Source organism: Hyperoodon ampullatus (genome assembly GCF_949752795.1).
Source record: "Hyperoodon ampullatus genome assembly, chromosome: 10".
NCBI classification, from domain to species: domain Eukaryota; kingdom Metazoa; phylum Chordata; class Mammalia; order Artiodactyla; family Ziphiidae; genus Hyperoodon; species Hyperoodon ampullatus.
This window is the reverse complement of record NC_136923.1, coordinates 1,653,223-1,670,461: the sequence shown is the minus strand read 5'-3', so window position 1 is coordinate 1,670,461 and position 17,239 is coordinate 1,653,223. Positions and strand designations below refer to the sequence as shown.

General features: G+C 59.4%; 1 protein-coding gene across 1 annotated transcript in view; it reads left to right on the top strand.

The window, feature by feature from the left end:
* The window catches only part of MGLL (monoglyceride lipase), a 98,760-nt gene extending 85,249 nt beyond the window's left edge, over nt 1–13,511 (top strand). The window contains exons 7-8 of the mRNA XM_079713175.1: nt 10,437–10,652; nt 12,739–13,511. Of these exons, the coding sequence (XP_079569301.1) occupies nt 10,437–10,652; nt 12,739–12,864 (342 nt within the window). The 3' untranslated portion in view covers nt 12,865–13,511. The remainder of the gene's footprint in view (nt 1–10,436; nt 10,653–12,738) is intronic.
* The last annotated feature ends 3,728 nt before the right edge of the window (nt 13,512–17,239 follow it).

Here is a 17,239-nt window from a genome sequence, read left to right as displayed (position 1 = left end):
CTTCAGCCGAGGCTCTGTGCGAGGTGACGGGGACTTGAAGACCTGTGAGGTGCTGTCTGGCTTCAGGACTGGGTGGGAAAGAGTGGGTGGCGGTGCTGCCGGGCCGTACCCACGTGTGCGGAGGAGCTGACCAGATGGAACTCTGTGCGTATCAGCCAGGTGTCTCTCTCTTTTTTTTTTTTTTAATAGGATTTACTCTTTTTTCCCCCCTTTATTTATTTATTTATTTTTGCTGTGTTGGGTCTTCGTTTCTGTGCGAGGGCTTTCTCTAGTTGCGGCGAGCGGGGGCCACTCTTCATCGCGGTACACGGGCCTCTCACTATCGCGACCTCTCTTGTTGCGGAGCACAGGCTCCAGACGCGCAGGCTCAGTAGTTGTGGCTCACGGGCCTAGTTGCTCCGCAGCATGTGGGATCCTCCCAGACGAGGGCTCGAACCCGTGTCCCCTGCATTAACAGGCAGATTCTCAACCACTGCGCCACCAGGGAAGGCCCAGCCAGGTCTCTTTTGGTTGTAAGTGACAGAAACCCAGCTCAAAGTGGTGTGAGCAAAAAGAGGGATTTACCGGTGAGTGTAACTGAAGGCTTCAGGCACGGCTGGGTCCAGGGGCTCAGAGTCTTGTTCACCCTCTCTCTCCCCACCTCTCGTATCCCCTGGATTGGCCTCATTCCCAGCCAAACTTTCCCCAAGTGGAGGCAAAGCTGGCCACCAGCAGCTTTCATGAGCACCTGCAGTGGAAAGGCAGCACCTCTTCCCAACAGAAGTCTCAGGGCTGGTTCTTACTGGCTGACAGTCTGGTTATTGGTCCAGGAAAGCGGGCGGCGTCAGCCCTACCCAACCTCATGGCCTGAGAGCAGAGAAGGGCAGGTCTGTTGGGGGGCGGGCTGGATAGGATCGAGGATGGAAGGACGGATTCAGGCCAGGCCACCCGTCCACTGGGCTGGGAGCTGGAGGGGGGTCAGAGGAAGGGGGTTCGTGGCAGAGGGAACAGCACGGGGGTGAAGATCTCGGCATGAAGAGCCTGTTTGCAGAAGAGTCGGTAGTTGGCTTCGGCCACAGTGTAGAGGTGAGTGGCAAGGGGTACACTGAGGGCAGGTCCGGAGGCACCGCTGTGCCAGGGGTGGGCTACTGCCCTCAAGCAGAGCTCGCTGCCCTCTGTAGAAGCAAAAGCAGCCCAGGAGGCGTAGCAAGCAGGGTGAGGCGGCCTCAGGGCAGATACGCTGGGGGTTGTGCGATGTCACCGTCACCGCCTCTGGGACCAGGCGCCAGGGTTCAGCATGAACGACGCTGCACCTTGACGCCAGGTCCACGCAGAGCCCGGGGTTGGCCTGCGAAGGTGCTGCTCGGTGAACCAAGCCCCTCCCCCTTAGTGAAGGGCCAGCACCTCGTCCCCTGCCTGTGACGGGACCCTTATGCTCCGTGCCAGGCTTGGGTCACGTGCTCACCCGTGCACAGCTCCCGTATCGCAGGGGAGCGGACTGAGGCTCGGCCGTATGCAGGCCCATGCCTGGGTCACCCGCTGATGGGACTGGCCTCAGAGCTTAGGTCAGTGGGTCCCTGGCCCGCTCTGTCTGGGGGGCAACAACCCAGTGGACAGGCGGCGCCCTGGGCACGGGGAAGGGGGGGTGGTCCTCGGGGTTGAGCACATCACGCTGCTGCTCTCCTGCCTCAGCCGCCCATCTTGTGTCAGCAGTTTGAAACCAGGGAGTCACTGCCTGCCCACGGACCCTGGAAAGTGGAGCGGGTGCCCGGCATCCCAGTGGCCTCCCCCGCTTCCTTGGGGCATGAGCCGTCGGACTCTGGCTTCATTATAAAATTTGGCCTCCTGGCCCTTTGAGCCACTCAGAGAGCAAGCAACTAAATGGGAATCATCCCTAACGTGTAGGAAGGGACATTCACAATCTGGGGTCAAAACCCAGGCCTCTGAGGGCCAGCTATTTATGAATCTGGCTTGTGTGGGCCCTGTGCGGGGAGCCTGAGGTGGGCCAGTCCGCCCAGTCGTCCACATTCCATTTGAATTTTAATTTAATCTATTTTTAAAAATATTTATTGGGCTTCCCTGGTGGCGCAGTGGTCGAGAGTCTGTCTGCCAATGTAGGGCACACGGGTTCGTGCCCCGGTCCGGGAGGATCCCGCGTGCCGCGGAGCGGCTGGGCCCGTGGGCCATGGCCGCTGGGCCTGCGCGTCCGGAGCCTGTGCTCCGCAGCGGGAGAGGCCACAACAGTGAGAGGCCCGCGTACCGCAAAAAAAAAAAAAAAAAAAGAAAAGAAAAAAAAATTTATTTATTTGGCTGTGCCAGGTCTTAGTTGCAGCATGCAGGATCTTTAGTTGCGGCATCCGGGATCTAGTTCCCTGACCAGGGATCGAACCTGCACCCCCTCCTGCACTGGGAGTGCAGAGTCTTAGCCGCTGGACCGCCGGGGAAGTCCCCAGTCTAATTTTAAAAGCAGTAACTCCCAAACCTATGTCCTGGGGCCAAATTTGACCCACCAGGGTCAAGAATATTTGAGTAAAGGAAGAAGATTTTCATTCCAAAAGGCAGATCTGTGTGGTGAGAAGGCACAGTGTTAGGACCCAGAAAGACCGAAGCCAGTCATGACATGAGTGAGATCAACATTAACCCCATTTCAGAGGTGAGGAAACCGAAGCTCGGAGGTTAAATAATGTGTCCGAGGTTACACAGCCAGTCAGGGGCAGAGCTGGGATCCGAAGCCTTTGCTCGGACGCCTCCCCCCAGCGAGTATTTACAAGCGTGAAGCTCTTTCTCCTGCTTTGTAATTACTGGTCCACACAGCCCGCGGCTGGAGACCGACGCTCTGCGTGCAGGATCGCTTGTGAGGCAAGTCGTGTGGGCAGGGCCTCCTCCACCTGCCGCAGCCAATAATGGCTCTGGCTGAAACGTGCAGTTTCCAGAAAAACCACTGATCTGTGTGGCAGCTGTGCTAGGACAGCAGTGGGCTGGAGGAGGGACCTCCCTTTGAGAGGAAACATCGAGGTGCAAATCCAAATTGTTTATCTCACCACCTGAAACTACTGCGGGCAAAAAGGAAGGAAAGAGAAAGGTAATGAAATGATTCCGAACCCTCATAGTTTGAAAGTAGCAAATTTCAGAGCTTTTATCTCCTTTTTGAAATAATGGAAATTTTCATTGAAGACCTTACAAAAAGCAGAAGAGTCTGGGTGAATATCCAGCACGCAGGCTCCCCTTGTGTGCTCATCCCCCCCGGCCCCGCCGCCCATCCATGGTGGCACACCATCCTGTATCAGGTTTCTGACGGGTTGGTTAAGCGCGATGATTCTTTAGAAGCACTAATAAATTTCCCTGCTGGGAAGACTCGGAGGGTGGGCTCCGGCTAGAACAAACAGGAAGCAGGAGCCTCCAGTCCTCGGCATCGAGAATTAGCCCCTCTCCTGCCTTCTCTCTGAGTCGCCCTTTCAACATTCTGCTGAGCTTTAAAAATAGCAATGCCGAGGGGGAAAATGTGTTCAGAAAAGGCACCTCCCAGATCCAACACCGGGTGTCTTAAGGCCCATCTTTAGCTGAGACATTTCCCCTGGAGTCCTGCAGCTATAAAAGCCTCAGGAAGAAAAGAACCATTTGCTTCACAAGCTTCCTGAAGTAGGGCCTGGGGGAAGGGGCTGCAGGCTGGGATGCGGGGGGCCTGGCGGGCTCCCGGGAGGATTCAGGCATCGGCTGTGTCTCTGGGGAAGCAGGACGTTTGTTTGGGGCCTGATACTGCCAGCATGACACCCTCACTTCCCAGAAGTGAACCCTCAGAGGCGCAGGCTCCCAGCATGCAGGAGTAAAGGCAGAAATGCCTGGCGTTGGCTTAACCCCACCCAGTGCACCGTGTCGCGGCCCTCCGTCTGCCTGTCCACAGCTCCGGGAAGTCAGTCTTAACATCAGTATTTGCATTTGTGGAAACTTAGGCCCAGAGAGGGCAAGTCACTTATCCAGGGACACACAGCTACTAAGTAAGGATTTGAGCCTAGGTCTCTCATGTTTGAGCCTTAGTTCTGAAGTGCTCCTGGAACTGAAATCCTGGGAACAAGCAAGTGGTTGCTCGGCCTTTGTTGTGTTTGTCTACACAGAGTCCCCAGTCAGCACATTGGCTTACTGTACTGACATACTAATCATTCCACCCTCAACCACGGGTTTTTCGGAATGTGATGAATCCCTCCCACTCTGAAAAGCCTTGAATGTTCTAAATAGTTCTCCGGCCAAGGCCGCCGGAGGGGGAGGTGTGAGGCGGAGGTGCTGAGGAGCTCCTGACGCCCCCTGCACACCATCGGTGACCGTCCGACCGCTCACAGACAGGTGCCCTGCTTCCCTTCCAGGCCCCATCCTCTGGCCCCGTGTCCAGGTCTTCTGCTGGGAACGTCCACTGTTTATATATTGGGGCAGTTTGTCTTCTAGAACCGAGTCTCTGTTCTCTGTAACTGTGCTGGGACGCCCTCCAGGCATCTCCTGGCTGGCGTACATCATGCCTGCCGGCCATCTGGTGCGTTCCGGGCACCCAGCGAGCTGAGAAGGGGCCAGCTCTGCACCCTCTCACGTCTGTGGTGGGTTCCACTCCGGACCCCCACCCAGTATTTGCGGTGTGCCTGCCTCAGGGGTCAGGCCACTGTTCCCCTGTTGGCCTGCGTGTCTTCTGCCCACACGGCTGGGAGGCCACCTGCCCGTGGCCCTGGGAAGCTCCTGCCAGCTCTGGGAAGGCTCGGCCATGCTGGGGCGTTTGACTCATTGTAACCAAGGCTAAAGATAGGCTGAGCGTCCCATGCTGCCCCAGGACACGGCCTCCCACGAGCCCCTCTCCAGTAGAACCTGCTCGCTTAGCTGATCTTATTCTGTGACTCGCCGTCATTCATCGCTCATATCGCCACAGAAGACTTGTCTATTTCGGGCAGCTGATAATTTACCAACGCCTTAAAAAAAAAAAAGGAGCCATGGGAACATCTCTTTGCGTGGGCCTCCGTCTGGGGTGGCCGGTGGGGGAGCGTGTGAGCGGGCCGAGCTCAGGCCGGCGCCCTGCATAGGGGTCCGTTGATCTACGCCTGCCTCCCAGCCCTCCTTCCACCGGGACTCTGGCAGAAACAGCTCCGAGCTCGAGAGAGGCGGGTCCCTGAGGTCAGTGGCTGTAATGGCAGCAGAAAAGCCAGGGCCTCTGTGGGAGAAACTGTCAGGGGCGGTTCCAGCTGCCAGCCAGGCCCCAGACAAAACGAGGCCCCCCTGCCCTGCAGGCCCTGCTCAGCCTGTCTCCCAGGTACCTTCACGGGTCCAGCAAGAAAGCAGCTGCGAGCCGGGCAGGGCTCACCCACCACAGTCTCAGAGGTACCACCGGTGACCTTGCAGCAGGCCGGGAGATGACGGTTGGAGGCCCATGTGCGTGAGGATAGGATGCAACTGACTTGCCAAGGCTTGGGATACTGGCCAAGCCCGATACGAGCCCCAGACAGGGCAGTCTGACCACGGGGGTCTCCTGCCCCAAACCTGCCCAGGGGATGCGTGGCTTCTCCTGACAAGGGGATAAAAATGACATGAAAACCAAGACTGCGGGGAGAGGAGAGGTTAATTTCCATAATTCAAATTGGAGCTTTCCCTCCAATTTTACTTGTGGGAAATTTCAAATCTACAGAAAAGTGGACATAGTAGTATAGCATACACCCGTATTCTCCTCCCCGTAATTCACCAATTGGAAGTACTCAGCCATGCTTTCTTTATCTTTGCTTAGAGATGAAATATCAATATGGACATATATTTTAAATATTTTAAGATGTATTGTGGTAAAATATACAGAATGTAAAATTTGCCATCTTAACCAGTTTTAAGTGTACAGCTCAGTGGGATTAAATGCATTCACATCGTTTGTCCGTCACCACCGTCGTCTTCAGAACTTCCTCATCTTCCCAAACGGAGACTGTTCCCCACTGAACGCCAGCTCCCCAGCCCTGCCCACCCCCGCCCCGTGAACCTGACTCCTCGAGGGACCTCACAGTGTTTGTCCTTTCATGACCGGCTTATCCTCAGGGCTTACCCGTGTGGCAGCAGGTGTCAGAATCTCCTTCCTCTTTAAGGCTGAACAGTACCCCGTGGTCTGTGTGACCACGTTCTGTTAACTCATCCTCTGGACGCTGGCTGCTCCCGCTCCTCGGCTCTTGTGAATAACACTGCCGTGAACGGGGCTGCGCAAGTATCTTTTCAAAACCCTGCTTTCAATTCTTTCGGGTTTATACTTAGAAGAGGGGTTGCCAGATGGTTTTGATGTGCATTTCCCTAATGATTAGTGATATTGTGCATCTTTTCACATGCTTTATTGGCCGTTTGTATTGATATATCTTCTTTGGAGAAATGTCTATTCAAGTACTTTGTCCATTTTTTAATCAGGTTTGCTGTTGAGTTGTAGGAGTTCTTTATATAGTCTGGATAATAACCCCTTATCCAGGTATATTGTTTGTACAATATCCTCTGTCTCCAGAGGATACTTGGGTAGAGTTGTCCTGCTCTCTCCAGTATGCCGGGGAAGGCTCTCTGATTTCCCTGGGGTGAAAATGGATGAATGAAGAGAGATGGAAACAGTGGAGGAAGGAGATGGGAATCCCAGGTGGCCCTGAAGCAGGTGGAAGATGAGGTTGCCGTAGACAGAGGGAGTGGATGGGCTGGAAGGAGGGTCAGGAAGACCATCTGCAGACATGTCTGTAGGTGTCTGGGAGGGAACGCAGGAGGTTAGGCCTGCTGGGTTGGGCCTCTCGAGGAAGTGTGAAATCACGTGGGCAGGACACTCACCTGTGCTCAGAGGCCCCCCACCCCGTGGCAGGCCGTGAGGGTGGCAGCACGCTACAGTCCTCACCAGGGATGCACCCGTTTCTCTTCTGGGGCGTGCTGGTTCCCTGCACCCACGCCCCCTGGCCGCTTGAGCCCGCAGGACTCACCTTGACTTCCCCCTGTCTAAACATGTAGCACAGCGTGGTGAGAGGGTGGGAGTGCTGATGGTGGGGCCCGACTGCCTCCTTCTGATCCTGGCTCCGTCCCTCACTTGCTGTGTGACATTGGGTGAGTCACCCAGCCTTTCTGAGCCTCAGTCTCCTCATGTGTAAAATGGATAATAATGACAGTCCCTGCGTAGGGGTCCTGCGGAGACTCAAGGAGCAAGTACATGTAAAGCACTCAGCACGGCACCTGGCACAGAGGTGAGGGCTCAGGGCTAGTTATTTCTAATACTGTTCTAATTAAAAATCTCATTTTGAGTCCATCCCAGAACAGCTTTTCAAAAAAGAGGTCAAGAGATCTGGCTGGGTGGGGGTGGGGGGTGATTCCTGGATTTTGCTCAACCAGAAGTTTAAGAACGCTCCCCACTGTGGGTTGCTTCCCGTGCTTCAGGGCAAAGCTTTTTCAAAAGGCAGGCGTGGGGCTTTCCTGGTGGCGCAGTGGTTGAGAGTCCGCCTGCCGATGCAGGGGACGCGGGTTCGTGCCCCGGTCCGGGAGGATCCCACGTGCCGCGGAGCGGCTGGGCCCGTGAGCCATGGCCGCTGAGCCTGCGCATCCGGAGCCTGTGCTCCGCAACGGGAGAGGCCACAGCAGTGAGAGGCCCGCGTACTGCAAAAAAAAAAAAAGGCAGGTGCCCCAGTTGGCTTGTTCCCAGCTGTCAAGTCAACCTTGCCGAGAGCCCTCAGACCCCTCGACAGGGAAGGTGCCAGAAGAGGCTGGTGCTCAGAAGAGAACCCTTCCTCGATGGGAAACCCAGGCCGAGGAGCCTGACACCCCACCTCACTGCCCCGCGCTGGGGTCAGGCAGCCGCACGGCATTAGACTTGCTGTGGGGCAGACCCAGCCTGGGCCCCAGGGTGCACATCCCATCCAGACGCCCGGCGTCCTCCGGGGCATGACCACCGTCACTCCCATTTCACAGATCAACAAATGGCATTCCAGAGAGAAGAGCCTTGCCCACATCACACAGCTGGGAAACGTCGGGGCTGGGTGGTCTTCCTCACAGGGTTTCCCCCCAAGAGAAAAGACTTCACGTCTCAGTCAGTGGACACACCCCCAGAGGTTGGTCACCTGGAGCAAAGATGCCCTGGCTTGGACCCGGGTCCACAGCCTCCAGCTGACGTGTTCGTGGCTGTGCTCCAGAAATGGGGGGCAGGGGGCAAGAGAGATCGCCAGAGACCGAGTCCTTGTTGTGCTTTTAACTGAACTTGTGCTTTGAGACTTCTGATTCATGTGCAGTTGTGAGAAATAACTCAGAGGGGCTGTGTGCCTTGCCCAGTTTGCCCCAGAGCTGACATCTTGCAAAACCACAGGGTTATGGCGGCCAGGATACCCTCAGGGGTGAGTCAGCCCGTCCCCACAAAGACCCCATGTTGCCATCTTGTAGCCCCATGCCCTCAAGCCTGACCACCACTAGTCTGGTCTACATTTCTCTAATTTGTCCTTTTTTTAAAATATAAATTAATTTATTTTATTTTTGGCTGTGTTGGGTCTTCGTTGCTGTGCGTGGGCTTTCTCTAGTTGTGGTGAGCGGGGGCTACTCTTTGTTGTGGTGCGCGGGCTTCTCACTGCGCTGGCTTCTCTTGTGGAGCACGGGCTCTAGGCTTGCGGGCTTCAATAGTTGTGATGCACAGGCTCAGCGGCCGTGGCACACAGGCTTGGTTGCTCCGCGGCATGTGGGATCTTCCCAGACCGGGGCACGAACCCGTGTCCCCTGCACTGGCAGGCAGATTCTCAACCACTGCGCCACCAGGGAAGCCCCCGATTTGTCCTTTTAAGAATGTCATGGAGATGGAATCCCACAGTAAGTGATCTTTGGGCACCGACTGTTTGGTCTTTGGTTTTGAATGGGTTCAGGCCGCTGATGGGTGTTCTGGGCCTGGCCTGGGCTGGGAGGGAGAAGGCTGTCTGTCTCCTGCCTGGGGGACAGGACGCGAGCCTCCCCCACTAGGAGAACTTTTGGCGGATTTAGGTCTTAGGCCCTCAGAAAGCAAAGGCCCTGGGGTTGGGCCGGGCCGGTTCCCTGAGAGGAGGCAGTCCCTGCCCTGCCTTCCGGCAGCCCCTCTGCCCCCATGCGGTGCCCTTTCCCCGACACAGCTGGCGGCTCCTCCCAGGTCTAGAATGAACCATTGTGTGCACAGCGCCTACGTGCTCCAGACATGGAAAAAGAGCCAAGAGTGGGAAGCCACCTGGGCCGTCAGAGCAGTTAACCCAGAGCCAGTTCCCTGAGGGGCTTCACGGCCGGTCAGCAGCACAGGCGCCAAGCCGCTCAGGAAGGAGGTGGCCTCGTGGGCCCGGGCCCTGGGCGTTCGTTCACAGGGACACCCAGAAACCAGGGCTCTCTGGCCCCGCCGCCTCTTCCTAAGCAGCCCTCCTTGCAGACCCTGAAGGAGCCCCTGCCGCTCCCGTGTTCTTGGCCCCCAGACTGGTGGCCCGGCCCCAAGGGAGGCCCGCCATCTCCGCTGCAGGCAGGGGCTCATTCATCTCGCGTGGCTTTTCCCAAGTGGTCTGGCTTGCCTGCTCCAGAAGAATCGGGGTGGTGGGGGGACCTGGGACAGCCTGTCCCTCTCCAAGTGGATCCGGGACCCTGGATGAGGCCCTGCGGGGGGTCGTCACAGGGAGACGCGGCCCCCGCCTGAGAGTCAGATGGAGGCACAGTGGACACTCAGGCCTCCTCGCGGGCAGCTGACCCTCCGTTCCCTCACCCCTCCTGACGCCACGCAGCTCCTGAAAAGAGAGGTGAGGGAAGAGGTGTCATGGCCCCGACCTGGTCCAGAGAGTTCTGTGGGCATGTGTCCCGTCTCAGCTCACAGCAAGCAGGCCACTCACTGTCCCCTTGGGGCAAGAGGAGTGAAGCCAGAAAGCCAAGGATGGGGCCCGGGAGCCCCACAAAGGCCATGGTCAGATTCTCAGCGGCAGGCTGATGGCTGAGGAGGGCGGGCCCGGCCGCTGCGCACGTCCGGCAGAGGGGCAGTCCCGTCCACAGGCGCAGGGGGATGGCAGGCAGCCTGCTGGAGCCACGCCCTGACGCCCGCAGGGGTGTCCTGCCCAAGCCTTTCCCTGCCTCGTTCCTGCGCAGACAGCCCTGCGCCCCGGCAGTCGTGGGTGCTCCTCACCCTCTTCAACCAGGGGACACTGTGTCGGGACAGACAGACGTAGAGAAAACAGAATCCGCTCAGACTGACACCAAAACATCTTCCGAGCTATTCCTGTGTGAACTCATCAAAGCGAACATATGATGCTGCTCACGTGAAAAAACCCACAGATTGATGCTGAAACCGTCCCAGGGCACAGGCGTGGATGGGGGGTCACAGAGCAGGCTGGAAGCAGGGGCAGCATGGCCGGACTGACCGGGGGTCCCCATGCCAGGCCCACTGCCGGGGTCGGCTCTTCAGAGCCAGAGCAGGAGGGACCGGGAGGGACTGACGGACTCCGGCCTCTCTCCTCCCGCAGGTGGACATCTACAACACGGACCCCCTCATCTGCCGGGCGGGGCTGAAAGTGTGCTTCGGCATCCAGCTGCTCAACGCCGTCTCGAGGGTGGAGCGGGCGCTGCCCAAGCTGACCCTGCCCTTCCTGCTGCTGCAGGGCTCTGCCGACCGCCTGTGTGACAGCAGGGGCGCCTACCTGCTCATGGAGTCCGCCAAGAGCCAGGACAAGACGCTCAAGGTGAGCAGCCGCCCCCCGTCCCTGGGGCGGGGAGGGCGGTGTCCCTCTAGGGCACCTGCCCGGACCCTTGGTTTAGGGCTGGCCTGGACCCCGGGGAGGCACGTCCCAGGAGCACGAGGTGTCTGTTGATTCCGTGGGAGCTTGACAGTCATTAGCTGATGGTTCATCCGGTCAAGGAAAGAACCGCAACTGGCCTCCGGGCAGAAGAGGTCTTCTTCCTCAGAGGGCGTCAGGCGTGTCAGGCACAACAGGACGGAAAAGGCTGTTTCAGGTGGTGCTGTTCCCGGGTGTCTGGCTGAACCGGGAAGACCCCTGGCTGGAGGGTGGGGAGAGAGCAGGGGCACCGGCTGTGTCCCTGCCAAGTGGCAGTGGAGCCTGAAGGTGGCTCTGTGTGGTTGGCTGGGCAGACCGCCGCCCCAGGGCACAGGTGCGAACAGACGTGTCCCCTGGACAGTGCCACCCCAGCTTGGGCACGGCCGCGTGGCCACCCCGGGCGAGGGCCACCTCCCGCTAGGCGAGCAGCTCCCCGCAGGTGCCACACCTGCCGCATGGGTGCTGGCACCCCCGAGCCCGCTGCACTGCTTGCCCCAGCGTGCTGTGCTACAGAGGCTCTCACGCGTCTGCACTGTCCAGCGCCCCGCCCGTCGCGGCTAAGAGTGGCAGCCCCTGGCCCAACACCCCTGCCAGCGGGAGGCCCGGGCAAGCAGCAGGAGGAAGGCGGGGAAGGACAGCCGCTCCCATCACGGCGGGAGGCGGTCCCGGCCGCAAGTCCCACGTTGGCACACCCGAGAGGGAGTTGAAATTCAGAAAAAGAATTGAAATTAGGGTCTCGAAGAGAGATTTCCACCCCATGTTCACAGCGGCCAAGAGGTGGATGCAGCCCCAGTGCCCGCTGAGGGGAGGTGGTCCTTCCAGGCAAGGGGGTGTTTTCCAACCTCGAAAAGGGGGATGTTCTGACACCTGCTGCCACACGGATGAGCCTGGAGGAGGCTGTGCTCAGCGAAATGAGCCGTTCACAGAAGGCCAAATAGTGCGTGATTCCACGCACACGACATACGCAAAGCATTCAAAGCGCATAGAAAGTAGGGGGACTTCCCCGGCGGTCCAATGGTTAGGGCTCCGCACTTTCACTGCCGGGGCCCTGGGCAGGGAACTAAGATCTCAGAAGCCGAGTGGCGCAGCCGGAAAAGGAAAAAAAAAAGAAAGTAGGGTGGTGTTTCCAAGGGCTGGGAGGAGGGCGCTGTAACGGGGACAGGGTTCAGTTGTGCAGGATGAGGATATGGCACCGCATGCACAGGTACTTAGCACCCCTGAGCCGGACACTCAAGACGTGGTTAAGGTGGTAAATTTCATGTTACATGATTTGTACTACAGCTTAAAAAGCAAACCAACAAACTTGGAGATAGCTGTTAGAAATGGCTGAAATGGCAGGTAGGCAGGTGGTTACACACATGGGAAGTTCAGGGGAGGTCTGGCTGGAGATGCAGATTCTGAGTCATCAGCACACGGGTGGCTTTTACAGCCAGGGGCCTGACGGGGCTCCTGGGGAGGTGGGGGAAAGAGGCCCGACCCCGCCTCGGCCGCACCAGCCTGCAGCTCAGGAGGGCGGCATGCTGCAGCCTTGACCGAGAGGCGGGAAGAAGACCAGGAGGGTCGAGGGCTGTGGGAACCACGGAGGAAGGTGTTTCTAGAAGGTTACCCTGGTCAGCTTTTGAATGATGCTGAGAAGCCAAATCCTACGAGAGTGAAAGTGATCCCCGGCCACCGCGATGTGAGGGCTGTGGAGCTGGTGTCAGGACCACCGCCGTGGGTGGGTGGGAGTGAGGGTCAGCCGGGCAGGCTGGGGTCCCACGGGAGGAGAGGGGGCACAGGTGGGGCAAGGCTGGAGGGGGAGTGGCGTGGAGGGGGGACAGTGGTCCAAGAAAGGACCTGACGGACATGTTGGGACCTTTCCAGCTGTTTGCAGCACCACCTGCTGACCAGGCGTGGGTGTGTGGAGAGGGTGTCCTCCCCATCCACTGCCCGGCCGCCTTGCCCGCACGTGTCACTCGCGGTAGCCGTGACTTCCTGTCTTTCCTAATTGCAGATTTACGAAGGTGCCTACCACGTCCTCCACAAAGAGCTTCCTGAAGTGACCAGCTCCGTCTTCCGTGAGATAAACACGTGGGTCTCTCAAAGGACTGCGGCGGCAGGAACGGGGTCCCCGCCCTGAGTGCCTGGCCAGCCGTCGGGCCACAGTCGGGGAAGCAGGCAGAGGAAGGGCGGGAGCTGGCTTCTTAGATGTGGCTTTGCTAACAAACAAACAAAAACCACAAATTGGAGGAATCCCTAGCACAATTTACTAAAAAAAAAAGAAAAAAGTCAGTCTTGTCGCACATCAGGCCATCCGCCACTGGATCTGCCTTAAGTGGTGGACACCATGCAAAAATAGGAGGTCACAATGCTTCCCAGAGAATGTGCTGGAAGGCCTCAGGCCGCAGAGCCCTGCCCTGCCTCTCCCGCTCCGCAGGGTCCCAGGACCCCCACTGCAATACCTGGAGGGGTCCCCTCCTGCCACCCCGCACTCCGCCCTCACTGCCTCGGCTGGGGCCCCCCTCTGGCCGCCGGATGCGGGGCGGCATCCACTTCCCCGGCAGACTCTTGTGCCGCCGCGGCCCAGAACATGCCTGCACTTCCTCAGCACGTGTCCACCCGTGACCCGCGTCAGCTCCCTGTCCACCGGGAGCCCGGGGTGGGCTGTGGGGCAGGTGGCGCTTGGCCAAGAAGAGGCATCCTCACCCCCTTCCCACCGCGGGGCACGTCAGGGCGGCTGTTCGTCGCTGACTAGTGTTACCTGGGGCTCGGGGGACGGTTGTGTTGGAGATGGAGTGCCTTGTGTGTACAGCGTCTGCTCTGAAGCAGAGCCGGGTGGGGGGTGGGAGCCAGGGGGCTTGAAGGCACGGGTGCCCCACGGCCCTGTGCAGCCCCGGGGGGCGGGCCTAGGAGCCCCGTGCGGGACAGGCCTGTCCCAGTTCCCGCCTGCCAGGCCACAGCCGCCCTGGGAGCCTCGGTGCTGGCAGCACAGCTACCTCTGGTGGCCGGAGAAGCTCCCCACGCAGTGGCCCTGCCCATGGCTGCAGGCCTGAGGCCACAGCAGCCCCGCTGCCTTTCTCGGTGCCAGACCCACGGCCCCCCACCCCTTGGCCCTCAGTTGTGACAGAAGTAAACAGGGTCACCACCCACCCAGGGCGTACTTTGACTTTGAAATGGGACTCGCTGTCAGGTCTTGAGGCCCCACCTGCACATGTGGCCGTGGTGGGGATGGAGCCACCGGGGCGGGGAACCCTGGGGGAGGTGCGGTCCCGCCACCCCAAGGCTTCCCTGCCTGACGCAGAGGCTGGGGCCTAGGGCTCCCCACTCCCCCTCCTCCTCCTCGAGCGGTGGGAGCTGATGCCCCACGTGTGCCCTGTTCTTCCAGGTCTGGTTCTGGGTCCACCTCCAAGGGCCCCCGAGCTGCTCACCCCCAGCGACGGTCAGCTGGCGGGGGCCTTGGTGCGTGTCCTGCTGCTCCTGCCCCTTGCGGGGGAGAGGCGCCCAGGCACCCACCCCCGAGGGACGGCGCCTGGGTCCCCACAGAGAGCGGCTTCATCGCCACATCTTATTTCTCTGGCTTCTCTATGGAGGAGAAAAACATGTAGAAAATGCAAAGAGAGGTCGGCCCCACCTGCCCAGCTGGGCAACCGTGAGGAAGTTCCTGCTCTTGGGCTAAGGAACGGCAGAAACTCCACCCACAAACCCCAGCCGTCCTGCCCGCAGGTCACAGGTCACAGCCCCCGCCCCCCGAAGCATGCCATGGCAAGGCCACATCCCAAACGAAATACCAGACACGTGGTTTGACCAGTAATCTTTCGATGCATGAATTTATTTATTTGAAAGCTCTCATAGAGGCATATTCAGTCACCTTTACAGATCTGGTTAAAGAATCGCCCATATTTAAAAGAAAAAAGTTATTTGAAACCAGGACTGTTTCCTCATCTGGGAGGGGGCACAGGGTGCGTCCACCTGCTGAGTCAGGGGTGCAGGTAGCAGCGTCTGGAGGCCCCCGGGGAGCACCCTCCCGTCCTCGCTGCACCAAGCAAGTCTTGAACTGGGGTCACCCTCCGTGTTGGCGGCTCCGTGCCGATACCTGGAGCGCCACCGCCATGCCATCGCCGTGGTGCGGGGGAGCTGGGTTTGGAAAGGAAGCGAGGTCACACGCGGCCTGCCCTCGAGGTGACAGGACAGAGGCCACAGAGGGGCCCTGGACATGCAGCCTGTCCAGACCATGCCCGGGAGGACGGACATACTGCTCGGGACATGGGGCGCAAGCACGCCTGTGAACTCGGGGCCGCCCCGTAACTCAGAGGCCGTGCTGGGCCACACGAAGTGTGGTGCTCCACAGCTGAAAAAATCTCTAGGGAAAGATGCCACCTGCAGCCACCGGAGGTCCCAACCCCACCAAGGCCCGTTCCTTTGCCGGGATGGGGGTGGTGACCCCAGCTTCCCCTTGGCTCTTGGGGGCCCTGGGGCTTGTGACGAGAGCTCTGAAAGATGCTCTGGAAACCCCCTGCAGGGCCCCACCTCCTGCTCTTTCCTTCCCCAGCTGCTGACATCCACCTGTTAGGATCACAGTGATTTTTCTAAGCAATTTACTGGTTATTGTCATCGCTGCCGCTCAGCCACCTCCCTCCACGTAAGCTGTTAGTGGGGACCCGTGTATCAGTTTAGAACTATTGAAGCACCACCGTCTGCCACAGCTAACCCTAATAAACCACGTTTTCTGATGGTGTCGTCTGTCTGTGTGATCTGACTGCAGCGTCCCTTGTGGAGAGACCAGCGGCCCTTTGCGAGGCTGCACTGGGGGTCTGGGCCGGTTCCCCGATACCAGTTCTGGGCTTCTCGGCTGACCCTCCGCCCCCGTGGCTGCACCTCTGCCTCGCCCACCTGAGCGCCGGAGACCCCAGCTCGGGCAGGTGCCTGCACCCCTCCCTCCCTCCGTCCCCCCTGCGCCTGACCCAGAAGCAGAGGCTGTCGGCTGCCTGTCTGTCCAGGCAGACCATCTCCCTCTGGCCGCACTGGCCCCAGGGCAGTCACTGTCCCCTCCTGCCGGGGGCCACAGCAGCCTCCGCGCCCCACCTCCCCACTGGTGTCCCATTGGTCTTTTCCCACATAGCGACCAGAGCGCGTGTTCAGTGAGTCGTGCGGTGGCCCTTCCCACTCCAACCCTCGTGGTCCCATCTCACGCAGAGGCGGCCACGGCCCTCCCAAGCCTGCAGGCCCTGGGCCCGTGGCCACACGCCAGCCTCTCTCTGGAGCCTTCCCACCACCCTGTGTGGAGCTACCCACTCCCTGGCCCCCGCCACCCCTCCTGCAGCACAGCCACTGCTGTCTGACTCGACCGTGTTCTGTGGACCCTCGGTAGTAGCCCTGCCCCCCGACCGGAGCTGAGCTGCGGGAGCTGGGTCCTCGCGTCAGACCTCTGTGTGGTTTCCAGGGGTCCCTGGTAAATATCTGTCCAGGGAGGGAGGGGGTGGGGGACCAGTGCTCTCTCTGGGCCAGGCTGGAGCCTGGAACTGGGGTTATAGGCGCAGGGCCCACTTCTTGGTGGGCGCCCGTGCCCTCATCCAGGCTGCACCTCCAAGGGCCCCCTTGGGTTTATTGTTCTGCTGTTGCTGGCTTGAAATCCTCACTCTTTCTGGGCATCGTTCTCCTCCCGGGTTCTTGGACCATCCTGAGGATCACTGCTCTGGCCTCTTCCCTGGGCAGGTCGCCCATCTCCACGTCACTTAGTTCTCCTTCTGGGCTTTTATCTTTTCCTTCGTCTGGAACATGTTCCTCTGCCGCCTCGGTGTGTCGGAGTTGCTGTTTGTATTTTATGTCTCTTAGTTACGTTTCTCCACCTTGGACAGGGGGCCTCTGTAGGAGAAGTCCAGTGTGTCCCAGCGGTGCTCTCTCCTCTTGTCCCCCAAGCTACGTGCTCTAGGGGTGCCCCCAAGAGGGCTGCGTGAGCCCTTCTGTGGCAGGGGGCTGACTCCGTGGGCGTCTGATGGGCCTGGTCAGCCCCTGGCCTGGCTGGTTGCCAGGCCTTGCCTGGTGTGGATGCCGCTGGCTGCTGGTTAGCGGGGTCTGGTCACGAGGCGGCGGGTTGTGGAATCCTAGGGGACCCCAGGCTAGTGCTGGCTCACTGGTGGGCAGAGTCGGGGTCCAGAAGACCCTGGGATGTTGCCCACCCACGGGCGGGTGAAGCCAGGTCCTGGGGTTAGTGCCGGTCTACTGGCAGGCGGAGCCGGGTCCTGGAGTCTGGCTGCAGGGCTCAGGGGTCCCAGAGCTGGTGTTGGATGGCTGGTGGGGGGGGGCGGTTCCTGACACAGTTGGGTCTGGGGTTCAGGGTGTCCTGAAGCTTGCGGTGACCTGCTAGTGGGCCGGGCCGGGGCCCAGCTGGTCCCAGGGCGGATCTGGCTTGTTCTGGGCGTGCTGGGTCCACAAGCTGCAGGACTGTGGTTTTCTTTTTTTTTTTTTAATTTAATTTTTATTTTATATTGGAGTGTAGTTGATTTATAATGTGTTAG